Source organism: Diorhabda sublineata, chromosome X (assembly GCF_026230105.1).
Source record: "Diorhabda sublineata isolate icDioSubl1.1 chromosome X, icDioSubl1.1, whole genome shotgun sequence".
NCBI classification, from domain to species: Eukaryota; Metazoa; Arthropoda; class Insecta; order Coleoptera; family Chrysomelidae; genus Diorhabda; species Diorhabda sublineata.
In genome coordinates, this window is record NC_079485.1 from 34,041,040 (window position 1) to 34,056,611 (window position 15,572).

Consider the following 15,572-nt stretch of genomic DNA (forward strand, 5'->3'; position numbering starts at 1 on the left):
GAATCGTAAATAGTAATTTTACATTAAAACCTCAATATCTTCCTGGTAATACTAGAGAACAAATTATATTTTCACGTTACAAAATAGCGGAGATATAAATTTACATCTAAAATCGATAATATCGTGCTTTTACGTTTAAGAAAAATAGTAAAAAACAAAATTTGGTATTGTTTTTGAATATTACCCATAAAAATAAATTTAAAGTGATTTGTAAATTAATGTTACTTTATATAGACAACACAAATTACACGTAAAACGCCATACTTGTCATACTTCAAAATAAAACATTTTTAAAAGTCCAATTCTAAACGGAAAAATGTTTGCTTATCTGAGTAAAAAGGTAATAAAATATTTCATTACTTATAGTGAAATGTTTACTTAGTCCTAAAATTTTCCAGATTGCTATTCCAAACGATACAAAAATAAACGCTATTGCTTGGAACAAGTTGGATGGTTATATTGCAGTTGCAGGGGAAAATGGGCTTTTAAAAATATTTAAACTCAAGTCTCGTAAGAAATAAAAACATTTTTGATCCCTGAATAAACTAAAATTGTTTTGTAGCTAAGAAGGACGATCAAAAATTGGGAAACAAAGATCCTACAGAAACGAACAGTCTTTCAACAGACCAGATTTTTGAGGCCTATATAGAAAATATAGAACTAGCAGTATGGAATGAACTTCATGAAAAGTTAACTACCAGTGATAAAAACGGTTTGATAATTGTATGGATGTTTTATAAGGTAAATATGTCGTTGTATATTACATATATTGTATATTTAAGATTCACTATTAGCCGAAACTATTTTAATTAGGTTATATATTAGTTTGTAGTCAAATTATTGAGTAAAAGATATTTTAGAACGTTTGGTATGAAGAGATGAGATATAATCGTAAACAGTCAATAGTAGTGGGAATGGCATGGAGTGCAGATGGGCAAAAAATATGCATTACATATGAAGATGGTATTGCTATTGTTGCTTGTATTGAAGGATATAGAATTTGGAGTAGGAAGTTATTATCAACCCCACTATCTGGAGTACAGTGGTCTCCAGATAGCAAGTTTCTGTTATTTAGTTTAAAGACTGGGGATTTACATCTTTATGATCATCAAGGCAACTTTATGGTAAGATGAAGTTCTCTCTGATTTATGTAATAAGATCTCATTTTTTGCTACTTTTTATAAACAAATTCACTGTTTTTTTACAGACTAAATTGAATGTATTTTGCCAGAATACTTCATCTGGTGTAGTTCATATAGTTGGACTTGCTTGGTATAATGGAGTAAATAGAAGTGTCTATTCATCTTGTCCGAATTTATCAATAACTTTTGAGAATGGGAAAACACAGCTCATGAAAAATGAAAGTGATACATGTAAGCTCATTGTTTTATTAATATTTACAACCTTATTAAAAAAAGTAGTTTGGTTGTTGAAATATGCTGTCGATCATCATCATTGGATAGCAATATTATCAGTGAATTTTCATGTTTAACAGACATATACTTATAAATAAATCAGTTATTTTCTAGGCTCTAAGTAACTTCTTGTTTAGTAGTTGGTACATTTATATTATAATTAATTCTCAATTGTTGTGACTTTCATGATCCAAGTTTTCATAAAAAATTACCCAAAGATAATAACTTATTAAACTCCAGAATTGTAATGTTGAAATGAGAACGTTTAATTTTATAAATAATAATTTTGATGCTAAATGCTAAAATGTTATACAGGGTGAGTCATCAAGAACTTTTCATACTTTTACCTTATAAAGAGCCCTCAGGGACAATTTCATGAAGCTACTAAAAAGTGTCAACTTCTTTTCTTTATTAATTCACAGGCTGATTTGTGAAATTGACCATCATTTAATTGGTTTACACAGCTCATTTGATATTTGAAATTTTTTCATGATGCAACAATACTATCAAGCATTCAATTGGTATTAGCTAAGCATAGAAATTGAAGAAATGGCTTTAAAAAAATCAATTTATGGATTCGTATTGAATACTACATCCTGTATAATATTCAATAATTGATTTTCAAATTACATAAATAACTAATTCTGCATATGCGAAAATTTTTCCTCACTTTTATTCCATTTTTAGTGAACAATCAAATGTTACCAAAAATAGAGCAACCATAATGACTTATCACATAATAAGGTATTAATTTAAATAGATTTTAAAAATTGCGAGTGTTTAAACTGAAATGAGTACCTAATTATATACATGTATAAAGTCAACTACATATTTAATGACACTGTGTATCTTTAAGGTCACAAACAATTGTTTTCCAATTTTGAATTTTTAGATAAAAATGGCATTGGGGTATTATTTTCGTTAAACAATAAATTATATTGAATGAAAGTGTGTCTGTTAATGTGTGATGACTGTAAAGGATTAAAATTTTCTGTCAGCTAATAACACATTTTATCAACTGTACCACATAAAAATGAAGGGCAACTTTAAAAAGTTTTGGAATCAAGATTGGCGTTGACTGTTAAACGTCTCTTGATATTTTATACCCATCGCTATTATTGTCATTATGAACCATTATTTATGTGTACAAGAATACATATTTCTTCTGAGTGTATTAACGTTACATACCATTGTGTTAGCTTTGGTAGAGCTTTTGTTACTTTCTTTCATAATGCCATATCAGTTTTCGACCACAGAATATGCAGACATAGTTTTTGTGATAATCAAACTCCCATTCATACAACATTTGGGTCAGTTTTCAATTATTTCCGAGAAAATGTCACTTTTCTTGACTTTACTATGAACCCTACAATAAGCACTAGACAAGAAAGTTGAGAACTTAATGTTACTTAGTCAAAAGTAAGTAGAGTTTTAAAAAAATCATCTGTACCCCTATCATATTCAGATGGTTCAGCTACTACATCCTGAAGATGAAATCATATGTTGGAATTTTGCAGATGGATTAACAATCATTTACTAACGTTGTACAGGACACTATGTTCAGATAAAGTCCAATTACAAAAGACGAGATAAATAATTCTTGTAATTCACATATGTGGGCAGAAGAAAATCCCCAAGCTATTCGAGAATGTCATTCCTAGTTACGGTTTTTCGGTTAATGTGTGGATTGGTGTCATAAATGATGAATTAGTAGGTCCTTACTTTTTTAGGATCCTTTAAGAGGACAGATCTCTTTGAAATTTGTACAAAATATTTTGCCGAATTTGCTTGCGAACGTTGTTATTCGAAGGATGTATTTTAAGCATCTCCCTACTTTTTGCTGGCAGTGAGGCGACATCTAAATAATGCTTATGGCAACAGGTGGATAGACGTGAAGGTCATGGCCTTCAAGATCCCCTGATTTCAATCCCGTACCCACATTTGGGGATGCTTGAAGCAACTAGTTTATACAGGGAATATTGATAACCAATAAAAATTAATTGATAGAATTTACTTTTTTGTAATATTATTTGAAATGATCTCCAGAGTATCTATAATTATTAAGGCAATCAACAATTCGGCAACAAAGTGTGTAGAGGCTGAGTTCCATTTTGAGAATCTACTTTAAATTATTTTGATTTTTTTGCAATTATTGTATTTTTCTGAGTTCTTATTTATGTGTCTCAACTACATAATTTTAGTTATTGTTCTTAAATTGTTGCTTGTTATTAGTTATTGTATTTTGTTGTTTGTGATTTGTCGTTATTGTAATTCAATGAAGTTTATCATTTTAGTCTCGAAATTTATAACATTTGTTTATATGAATACCTTATTAGGATATTATGGTGGTGCTATGTTTGATGAGATTCGATCGTGCACAAAAAATTGAATAAAAATGCAACAACTATGTCGCATAGGTATGTAGTTTTCATTGGTTATTTATGTAGGATGCAATATAAATAATATCCCAAAATTGATTTCTCCAAAGACGGTTCTGGAATTTCTAAGTTTAGCTAGATAAACAGATAAACACTGTAGCTAAATAAAATTGAAGATCAATTTTACAAATCACCCCCTAAATTAATAAAGCAGAGGAGTTTATACTTTTTAATGGCCACAGGATGTCTTTGCTGAGAGACTATATATGGTAGAAGTAAGAAGTATATGAAGCTCCTAATGAGTCACCCTGTATATAAACAAGAGAAAAATAAATTTGAGATTATTTTTGAAAACGGTTTGTTTTAGCTCCCATTATAGTAGACACAAGAATGTTAGCAGTGCATTGTTCTTGGAACCATGATGGATCCTTGCTGGCCATTTGTGGTCGACAATGTGTAGAAGAAAAACAAATGAACTTGGTACAATTTTATAGTCCATTTGGAAGAGTAAGTGCACATATAGAATTGAAAAAATGTATAATTTCACTACATTTGATTATATATATATATATATATATATATATATATATATATATATATATAAAAGGGTTCAAATAGTGTCTTTTTTTTCTAGCATTTGAAGACCTTGAAAGTACCTGGAAATTTAATAACATGTTGTGTTTGGGAAGGAGAATCCAAGAGAGTTGCTATAGCTGTTGATTCTTTTATATATCTAGCTAATGTCCAACTTGACTATAAATGGTGCTATTTCAAAAATACTTTAGTGTTTAGTTCATTCAGACCAGAGAAACCTGGAATATGTATAACTTTTTGGGATACTTGTAACAACCAAGTAAGTTTGCAAAATAAAAAAATACATTTTAAGTATTCGCTACTAAACAACCCAATGTTACAATATATTAGTTTTGCTAAATGATAAGTATAATTTGGACTGTAATGTGAACAATTTTCAATCAGGTTTTATTCAAAATGACCAAAATTAATAAACAAATTTCGAATTCGTGGAATAATTTAGAAATAGAGTCTTTTTTATTGTTAGTTATAAAATAAAATCTTGTGTGAGCCATTTTTTGACAAAAAAATACTGGTTTTAATATAAATTTTTTTTAGTGTCGTATTAAATGGGTCCATGAATTGTTAGGAATAGCGGGATGTGGTGAATATTGTATAATTGCTACAAAATCTGATAATAAAGATCCTTTAGGAGAATATGGTCTCATACTTTATAATACCTTAGGAAATCCTGTGAGTGGTATGTGGAGTTTTAATATGAATTAAACAATTTCATAAGTTTAAGATATGATATCTTTTTTAGGCATATACATAGATTTTGAACCCATTGCCATAGGAATAAGTTCTTATCAAGTTTTCGCATCATCAAAAAGTAATTTCATTGTTTGGTATTTCAAAACACCCAAATCCATATCAGGTGAATACTCGTTGCGTTTTTTTTTATTTCATATTGCAGCAAATAGATAGTTTTTACAAATATGCATATAATAACATCGTTTTCAGCTAGCAAAAACAGAATAAAAATGTTCCATATAGACGACAGTCCTTCCTATGCAGTTGAAATAATTCCAGAATTAGAAAGTGCTCGCGATATACCAGTAAATACCAACGAAACTATAGATCCAGTGTGTTGCTTAATTGCAAGTGATAAATATTTAATCATAGGAAGAGATTCTGCTCTTATTCAAATTTATGTACTACCTGCTCTTGTGCTAACTAATAAGATAAAAATTAGTACTCGGCCCTATAAGATGGCCATCAACTGTACTTCAACGTTAGTATTTTTCAAATAACCTAATTATAACACTATAATTTGTACGAAAAATATTTCAAACCAACTGTTGTTCAAAGAAGATACATCTGAAAGTGGGTGCCATCCAAACTTCATCTCATAAAAGTTCTAGGGGATCCGTAGGAATTTTTTTCATACCTGCAGTTGATTTTGTAAATACAATTTTTCAGACACTTGGCAATAATTGACATATTTGGCTTAATGAGAGTACTTGATATATCAGAAGGCTTAGGTAGGCCTGTATCCTCATCTACTGATTCGAAATTAGAACGTAAAGATGTATGGGCAATGTGTTGGGCTTCTGACAATCCACAATTATTAGCTATTATGGAAAAAACTAGAATGTATATTTTCAGAGGAATCTGCCTTGAAGAACCAGTTGCTTTTTCTGGATATCTTTGTAGCTTTACTGTAAGTATATATTCATATCAATATAGCTTTTCATCTAGAATTGAAATAAATGTCATCTGTATTCTTAATTATGATAAGGATTTGCCAGAAGGTAATTGAAGAAATAGACTTAATTAATTAATGTACTAAAACAAGGCGACCTATCCAAAACCTAAAAAATACTTGATATTGTACAGTACAGAGTATTTATAGACATAAAATTTCTTAGGATCTAGAAATTCAAGCTGTTCTTTTAGACAAAGTAATAGAACACCCTGAGAAGCCTCTCAAAGACCATATAATCAAAATAGAGATGAAAAGCTTAAGGGATACCAAACAGCTACTGGAAATAGCTGGTATTAATGAAGCTAGTCAGTTTGTCGAAGAAAATGAACATCCTAGATTATGGTAAGATGAAAAACTCACTATGTAAATGATAATATTTTTTTTCTTTGTGTATCTTAGGTGTCTTATTGCAGAGACAGCATTGAAGCAAATGAATTTAATAATGGCAGAAACTTGTTTTGCTAAAGCCAAAAATTATTCTAAAGTTTTATTTGTCAAAAAACTTCAAGATACTCATAATTACCTTATAAGAAGAGCACGAATTGCTGCTTATTTTAAAAATTATGACGAAGCTGAAAATATATACGTGGAAGCTGATAGGAGGTGATTTTGACAAAAATAATAATTAAAAATAATTTACTTTTTTTCAGTGACTTGGCTTTAAAACTACGTCAAACATTAGGAGATTGGTTCAGAGTTATTCAGATTTTGAAAAGTGGTGTTACAGCTTCCGATACTGTGCTCCAAACAGCTTACAATGCAATAGCGGATTACTTCGTACAGTTGAATAACTGGTAATTTGTAAATTTGTTTAAAACCTGTAACTTTTTCAACCTCTTGAGGAACTGCGTATTAACTTTAGCATCTTTTTTGATGCCTGCTAATTTGTTGGATACATTAAAACATATGATTTGAAATTTTGTTTAATTATATTGTTAGACAATTTTCTCTCGTGAAATTTAATGTACTAATTTTCAATTCGTTACTCCTTTCACATGAACGTGTGTATTAGTTTGATTCCTAGCTTTTATGTAATGTATTAAATCTCTTAAATAGTGAAAAGTATTTCTCAAAGCAGTAATACATTAGTCTAGAGTATTGGGTACCTCAAAATCCGGAAAGTAACCTCACCCATTTTACAAATCAAAACAGATGCATTTCAGGTAGGGTGGTTATAATCGGAATTTTTTTAAAAAATAATCACAAAAATGCTTTAGTGCTAAAAATGAGTACAGAAGATAAATAAGATAAAGAAAACGTTTAAAATAATTAATAAATACATACTTTATATATTGAACAAGAATTTAAAATGTAACTAAAAATAATTATCATTTATTATTTATCAATTATAATATGAAATTTCTCCTTTTTGTACGGGGGGGGGGATTCGAGATACTATAATGATTTCAATTTCGACGAGGTTATATTCGAACGGGGGCTATTTGCGGGATTTTAAGGTAGTAACTTTGTTACTGTGGAAGTAGAGAGAATGGTCATAGAATACTCCTAAATTATATTTTAACTGATTTTCACATATGATTATATGGTCTAGACATTAATTCATTATTTTAGGACATCGGCTATCAAATACTATGAATTAGGAAAAAATACAGGAAAATTAGTAGAAGGCTACTATCATTTAGAAGATTGGAAAAACCTAGATGCCATGATAGATTGTTTACCAGAAGGTGATCCTCTTCTAGAAAGAATAGGTGACATGTTTGCTGCAAACGCAGTTCATAATGAAGCAGTGAAAGCTTATGTCAAAGTTGGAAAAGTAATATCTGCAATTAACTTGTGTGTCATGTACAATAGATGGGATGTAGCAAGTGATCTAGCCAAAACTTATAACATTTCAAAAGTTTCCGAGCTAGTAACGAAATATACTACCGATCTTGTCGAACAAGGCGAAATTATTAATGCAATACGAATCAATGCAGAGGCTAAATATTATCTATTAGCAGCGGAACAGGTTTTCAAGGTAGGTAACATGAAGGTTTCCATTTTATCTTATTAAATGTAAACAATCAATTTAGTCCTAGGTATTTAATTTTTAACTTCATTATTTGAGGGTAAAATAACCAGTATACATTAATTTTTGTCTTCACATAATTTCTGTCCCTCCGCTACTTCGGAATATATTGAATATGAAGCTGACCCAATGGCCAAAGATCACTTTACCAATATGAGATTTAAAGTTATCAATAAAAAAAATGCAGATTGCTTTGCAGTACATTCACAATTGAACAATGCTGAACAAAAATACCTAATGAAAATTATACTCAAGGCATTTACTGATGACATATATGAAGACATTGTTAAGACCTAGGCTTTAGAACTTAAAGCCTTCTCTTCAATATGATGAAAATTGGGTTGGATATGTTCAAAAATGGTATGATAAAGTAGTTTATTTTTATGAAAAAAACTGGTTTACAAAAGTAGAAGCACATAATCTGTTTTCAAATAGCAAATGTAACACCTAGATAAGCAAAATAATTTGTCTAGAAATTGTCACTCTAGTATGAATACTGAGACAGGCAGGAATATAGTAATGATGTTGCTAAAACTATCTATAACTATCAAGCTCAATGATCCGCGAAAACTCGATAGCCGGAATAAGAAAAGCAAAAGAGGACACTGTCACGATTTGCTAAGATTGTGATGGTAAAAATTAAAGCTATAAGAAATGTCGACGATATCTCAGTTCTAATAAGATCGAATTACAATTAATTACAGATTACATGCCAAAAAAGATGGTTAAAAAATTAAAAGTTAAAAATGGTATTAAGATTGATGAATATCAGTGTTATGGAAGCATAGATGGCGGTATAAATATTATAAGAGATAATGCACTTCTATTGAATACATACCCTAAGACTGCAACTTAACAAACATTCCTATTTTTTGCAGCTTGCTACAAAAGAATCCCAAATGTATGATAAGAACTTATTACGTATTAAAAAATACTATGTTTATGCTGCAAGATTGGTTGAATTATACGAAAAACCCGAATCTGGTAAATTAACAATACTGCTAACATTTTCCATCTTTCAGCGATATTCTTTGTTTTAGGGGATTGGCAATCCACTGATAAACTGATGTTAGAAAATGCTTGGAAAGGAGCCGAGGCCTATCACTATTACATGATGTGTCAAAGATATTTATTTGAAGAAAAACCACATGAAGCCTTGTGTACAGCTTATAAACTACAAGATTATCAAGACTACATTCGTCCCGTCGATGTGTATTCACTTTTAACTCTTGCAGCATACCTTGACCGGACATATGGAGTGTGCTCTAAAGCTTTACTGAAACTCAAGAGCTTGGAAAATGTGAATATAGTTACAAAAATAATAAATGGGCTCTATTATTTCCAGTTTTTATAACTTTCAATGACAATTTTTCAACTAATTTTTTTACTAATTCAATTTCTTTGGATTGTTTCTAATCACTTTACTGTAGTTTTTTTTTCTGATAATTCTTTTGTTTTAGATTTCCGAAATTGAACAAAATCTATATGAAAAACTGTCTTTTGATGTGTTTGCTGATAACAAACCAATTAATCCTAACACTAAAATGATGTGCTGTAACCAATGTGCCAATTTAATTCATGATTGGTAAGTAATAGTTGAAATACTTGCAGCTGTTTACTTTCTTGACATTTAAAAATTTTCCCATGTGAAATATTCATTATACGCAAAAAAGAGAAATCATACATTCCAAAACGATTAGGTATATTTCAAAAAATATATGGAAATTTTGAACAAAAAATTATAAAAAACTCATCAGATCTTTGGTTGTTGTTAATAGTGTGGTTTATACAAATGAATTAAAATACTAATACACTCTAAGATGGTAACAAAATTCTATCTGATAAAAGCAAGTCCAGTAGTCCAGTAAAAAAATACATCAAAATTTCGTAATAATCTTTTTTAGGAATACTCAATGTCCTGATTGCAACCTACATTTTCCTACGTGCATAGCTACGGGTCGATCGATTATGGGTAGAAAAATCTGGTTTTGTAAAGTTTGTAAACATTCAGCTTCAGAATTGGAAATGATGAATCAAAATATATGCCCTTTGTGCCACGCTAAAAATTAGCAGAATTAACCACAATATTTGTTTCAATATTGCCTTATAAAATGTTGTTTCCATGTTTTTCAATAAATGTTCCATTATTTGTTAATATTTAATTTAATTCTATAAACTATAAAAATAAATGATTTTGAGCCATTATAAGCGAAACCTGCTTCAGTCATGAACTCACGTTTTTATAATTATATTGCTAGCCAAGATCAGTAACTTGAAGGAGATTATTTTAAATTTCATATTACTTTGTTTAATAAATCATAGTTTTTATTACACCTCGAATTTTTGGATAGTTATTTATCACCTTTTGCTTCGAAGATAATTTGGTAATGAAGGTCTGAGCTCTCCTTAACAAGATTGCAATTGATCGATCCTCCATAAACTTTTTGTCGAAGTTCGAAAAAAGCTGAAACTGTATATGAAAAAAATGCAAAAAATTACAATTTATAGAAGAGTGATTTGCAATTTCATGTTGGTGACAGGTTATAGAAGAAGAATTATATTCTTTCATCCAAATCTAATACATTTGCAGCTAAATTTTCTCCTAAATACATTTCTTCTATTGTCAACAAAGTTATCTCTAAATTAGTTTATAATTTAAAATATCTTTCTGATAAAACCTAGTAACTGGCATATTTCAGATTTAAAAAATCATTTTATCAACGTTGATGAAAATCTTCCTGATGATGATCATTCAGATCAACATTCTGGTATTGCAAATTTATCTAGCAATAATTATAATTTGCTAATCAGATCAGAGAGTGATACTGATTAATTCAGAGATTTTTCGTTTCTTTTTTTATTTAGACTCATTCTTGCTTGATAATTTTTATCTCTCTTATGATTTAATATTGACATGTTTCACGAGTATTTCGTGAATCTTATTATTTCTAGTCAACAACAATGTTAGGTTATAGAAACCAACATTTTTTTTGTTTATGTCTGGTGGAATATACTGTTCTACATTTTGCCGCTTATCTTTTATTACCGTTGTGCGAGAGCATATATGTCGTTATAGTGTATAAATTATCTATTGATCTGGTATCGTGAGTACATTGGTTTGTATTTTTTCTTTTATGTTGTGTATAATACAGTGAGTGTATTATATTTGAGTGTTATCGTATCGCATTAGTTTTTGGGTTTTTTGAAACTCCAAAAATTCTGTTCTGTAGAGAACAAATTTCCATGAAATGGAAATGGAATCAAATGTTCTGGAATTTTCTTGCTTTACGCACTCTTAGAAAACCAGTTTAGTTTGGAACAAATCTTATGCTCAAATATTTTTTGAAATTCCTTGCTATAGGCAAATCTTGGATTCAGATATTTTGTAGTTGTCCGTTTCCCTTTTAGTATTGTGTAAAGAATAGGATAGTAGAACAGTGACAATGTTAAAACCATTTGAGGCAATTTTGCACGCCATCTGTTTACTTTAACGCTCGTTTTTGAAAATAGTGCTGTTTATTTCAGATGGCACTAAGCTACGGGTCATTTTTATGAAGAACGAGCGTTAAAGTAACTAGATGGCGTGCAAAATTGCCTCAAATGGTTTTAACATTGTCACTGTTCTACTATCCTATTATACAAGGCCTTTACCCAAACAATGAAAAATGCGTGAAACTATTTTATCTGTAGATATGTTTCTTCACTAGTAAAGCTGAAGGTATTTTCAATGATAATAATAAAAAATAATAGCTGCAACTGATTTGGTTACTTCTATTTACACTAATAATACTGCAATTATTGATAATTTAGGTAATTGATGTATGAAAATAATGTATTTTGATTTTTGTGTAATTGATGATTCTTAGCAAGTAGTGAATTGATGATGAAATAGACATTTGTACTAAGAATAATTAGAACTTAGTAAATATTGGTATTTGTGATGGTATTTTTAGTACATTTGTAAAAAACTTGAAATTTAAATCTTTCTGTGGTAATAAAACATTATTAAAATATTATTTTTTCGTTTGTTGTCTAAAGATACAATTCCTTTTTATGGAAGAATTGTGAATCCAAACTAAATGGAGAGTTATAATCAGTAGGTACAAAATTGGAAGAAGCAGACGTAGTATGTCATTTGTTATTGTTGTTACCAGAAAGTTATAATACAATTGTTCCGGCTCTTGAGATGATAGAAGTTAAGAAATTGACATTAGACTTTGTTAAAGAAAAATTATTATACAAAGAAATGAAGAGAAAACATAATAAAATTGAAACTCTCTGCTCGACTGCCTTCTTTAATTATTCTGAAAGAAATGAAAATTTCAAGAAATCAGGATCATCTGAAAAATTCAAATGTCATAAGTGCGAGAGAAAAGGACATACAAGATCAGAATGCTGGTTTCAAAAACAAACCCATGAAGCAAAACATTTGTCAGATGAAGAACATATTGCAGTAAAAATTTTCAAGATGATAAAGGTAGAGGTGAGATTATTCATTGGTTTATAGATTCTGCTGCAACGGATCATTTGGTAAATAACCTGAAATATCCACATAATATTGGAAATTTGAAAACTACTATAAAAACTTGCAAAATCAATAGCCATAGCAATATTATTGTAAATTTAAAGAATTGTGAAACAGTGCTATTAAAAAATATATAGTAAAGATCTACATCATAATTTACTATTTGTTAAGTGTTTAGTTAACCAGGGATTCAAAAATATGAAGCATAAATACATAAGAAATCTATGTTGTCAGCTGTATGAAATAAAGAAAATAATCCATTTGAAATTGAACTTAAACTCAATAAGAAACATCAGGCAAACTTTTGTTCAGATACGGGTATGTGGCATTTAAGACTTTGTCATTTGGGATATAATAACATGTCAAAATTGTCTAATAATAATATGGTAAGAAATGTAACTTTTAATAAAAAAATAATGGAAGTAATGAATATGAAATTTGTGTAAGTAAAATGACAAAATTGCGTTTTAATAAAAACTTGGTCAAAAGAGCAAAAAGACATTTAGGATTTATACACAGTGATGTATTTGCGCCAATAATCCTTACTTCACATGATAATAAAAAGTATCTCTTAGAGAGAGTAAGATTAACCATCTCTGCAACACCATTTAACTGTGGTTTATATAATATTGTATTTTTAATTTGAATATCCTTTGGTTGGGCAAAAACTCAAAAAATTATTACCATTAACAATTGTGAAATGAGTAAACACATCAAGAAAAGTAAATCTCGTTACTTTATCAATATCATCTTTTCCGCATTCTGCAGTAATTTGAGAGCATATTTACTACACTGTAAAGACTTCTATTCTAATAATAATATTTAATTCCGGGCATGCTGCATATTGGTTTAATTTTGATATGGACTTATATACTAATTATTACCTATAATTTTGTTACTTATTGTGGTTTTCTTCTGTATATTGAGAATTTATTTTATTTGTATCTTTATTTAGTTATTTTTATGTTTGTTTTTTAGTTTTCACAAGCTTTTGTTTACAAATTGTAACAATTATTTAACAATAAAGCATTTCTCTCTGTCTCTCTCTCTTGAATAAATCAAGAGCTAAGATGCTACAGTCCAAATAAGTTAAGGAATTCAAGGGTGAGGCTATACTCTGTACTACTTATTTATTAAATAGACATTCTTTCTTAGCCTTGAATAATAAAATTCCAGCTGAAATATTTCTCAATATATAACCTAATTTAAATAATTTAAAAGTTTTCGACTGCCACAATTCCACAAGAAAAGGTAAAAAATAAATTTGAGCCTAGAGCAATTGCAACAATAATTATGAGTTATATTCACAATGGTTATAGGCTGTGTGATCCTGGAAATATTGAAATCATCATTGCAAAAGATGTTATACTTTTTTTGAGATAAGAATATCCATAATTTGGAAGTGAATATTAACGAACTCAAAAATGGACGACAGGAAGAGAAAAGCTTAAATCAAAGACAAGATAAACAGTAAAAAAGGAACATAGGAGAAGTGAGACAAAGACAAAGAAACGACTATAAGATGTGGAAGAATGCTGTAGCAGAAAGACTAACATCATTAAACAAACATAATACTTAGTCCCTGGTAAATATCACCAACCAAATAATGTGTCATTAATAGATAGCAAATGGGTATCTCATATAAAAAGAGATTAAGAAGGAAATACACAGAAACATAAAGCTCCACTTGTAGCTCGTGCGGTTTATGCAAAAGAAAATATTGGATTTTGAGAAAACATCAGCTCCTGTTTCTAGACTTTCCACATTTAGAACTCTCCTTGCAATTATAAACCATAAAAATCTCCGTGCAACAAATGGACATCAAATCGGCTTTCTTATTGAATGAAGGATTAAACCAAAATTAAGCTTAGCATGTGAACTCAGCAAACAATTATATGGATTAATACAAGGCCCATATTGTTGGGCAGAGAATTTGATGACTATATCTAAATCAAGATTAATTAGGTTTGAAAATGATCTTTGTTTATATTTCTATCATAACCATTGTTTAGAAACTTATTTACTACTCTATGACATAATTATTGCCAGTAACAATGAAACTGATGTGTGAAATTCAAAACCAAAATTGGAAATGCAAGATCTAGGAAATTTGAGTTGACCGGAATTAATGTTGAAATTTTAAGAGAAGGCATTCATTTAAATCAAAGGCCCTATCTTGAAACTGTTTCAATTACATTTAGAATGAAAGATTCCTATGAATATTAAAATTGCATTGACATATTTCATATCATTTTTAATTATCTTATGCTAAAGAATTATCACTTTATATTTCGTTAAAAATAAAATATAATCTCTCATTTCTGCCTTTTTCAACAATAACAACATAATTTATACTTCCTTGATAGATAATTATAATATTATTGAATTATTCAAGTTGACAGACCTTCAAATAATAAACTAACCTCTAATTGTAATCATAGTTGTTGTAAGTTGAGTAGTATTCTTATGTCATAACAAAACCTATATAAAAAATATATTTGTCTCGTCCTATCTTGAACAAACAGTCAAGATCTCTTAGTAAAAATTTTGATTAAAAGAAATAAGAAATGACACTAGTTTTATGAGTTCAAAGAAAAGATTTATCATAAGTTTTGTTCAATATGTAAAACTATTAGTAATAAGAGTTACATATTTAGAATTTAGGTTGTAGACATCTAGTTATTAGAATAAATATGAACTGATATCAAATACTATAAATGAATTAAAATTTGTATATGTATGAAACGAACTATTGAAATACTAAATAATTAATTAATTGCCTAATAATTGAAATCTTGAGAGAGATGACAAATTAAAAATACTTGTAATTTATTAAAAAGCCTTAAAATTATCAAGCTACGTCAATATCTGGAGTTTATGTGAAACATCTAGTGATTTCTGGTAAATAATGCTTGGACATGTTGGTTGTTGAAAAACAAAA

The 15,572-nt window shown here is 29.1% G+C and overlaps 1 protein-coding gene across 1 annotated transcript; it reads left to right on the plus strand.

Moving 5' to 3' along the window:
- The first annotated feature begins 289 nt into the window (after positions 1–289).
- On the plus strand, positions 290–10,261 carry LOC130450826 (WD repeat-containing protein 35-like). Its single transcript, XM_056789472.1, has 19 exons — positions 290–340; positions 399–510; positions 563–741; positions 861–1,124; positions 1,208–1,373; positions 4,161–4,300; positions 4,428–4,646; positions 4,925–5,066; positions 5,130–5,243; positions 5,330–5,600; positions 5,789–6,029; positions 6,238–6,416; positions 6,474–6,677; positions 6,725–6,868; positions 7,647–8,055; positions 8,985–9,090; positions 9,147–9,406; positions 9,567–9,691; positions 10,011–10,261. Exons 1-19 carry the CDS (start codon positions 317–319, stop codon positions 10,174–10,176), a joined length of 3,465 nt encoding a protein of 1,154 aa, XP_056645450.1. The 5' UTR covers positions 290–316; the 3' UTR covers positions 10,177–10,261.
- Positions 10,262–15,572: the final 5,311 nt, after the last annotated feature.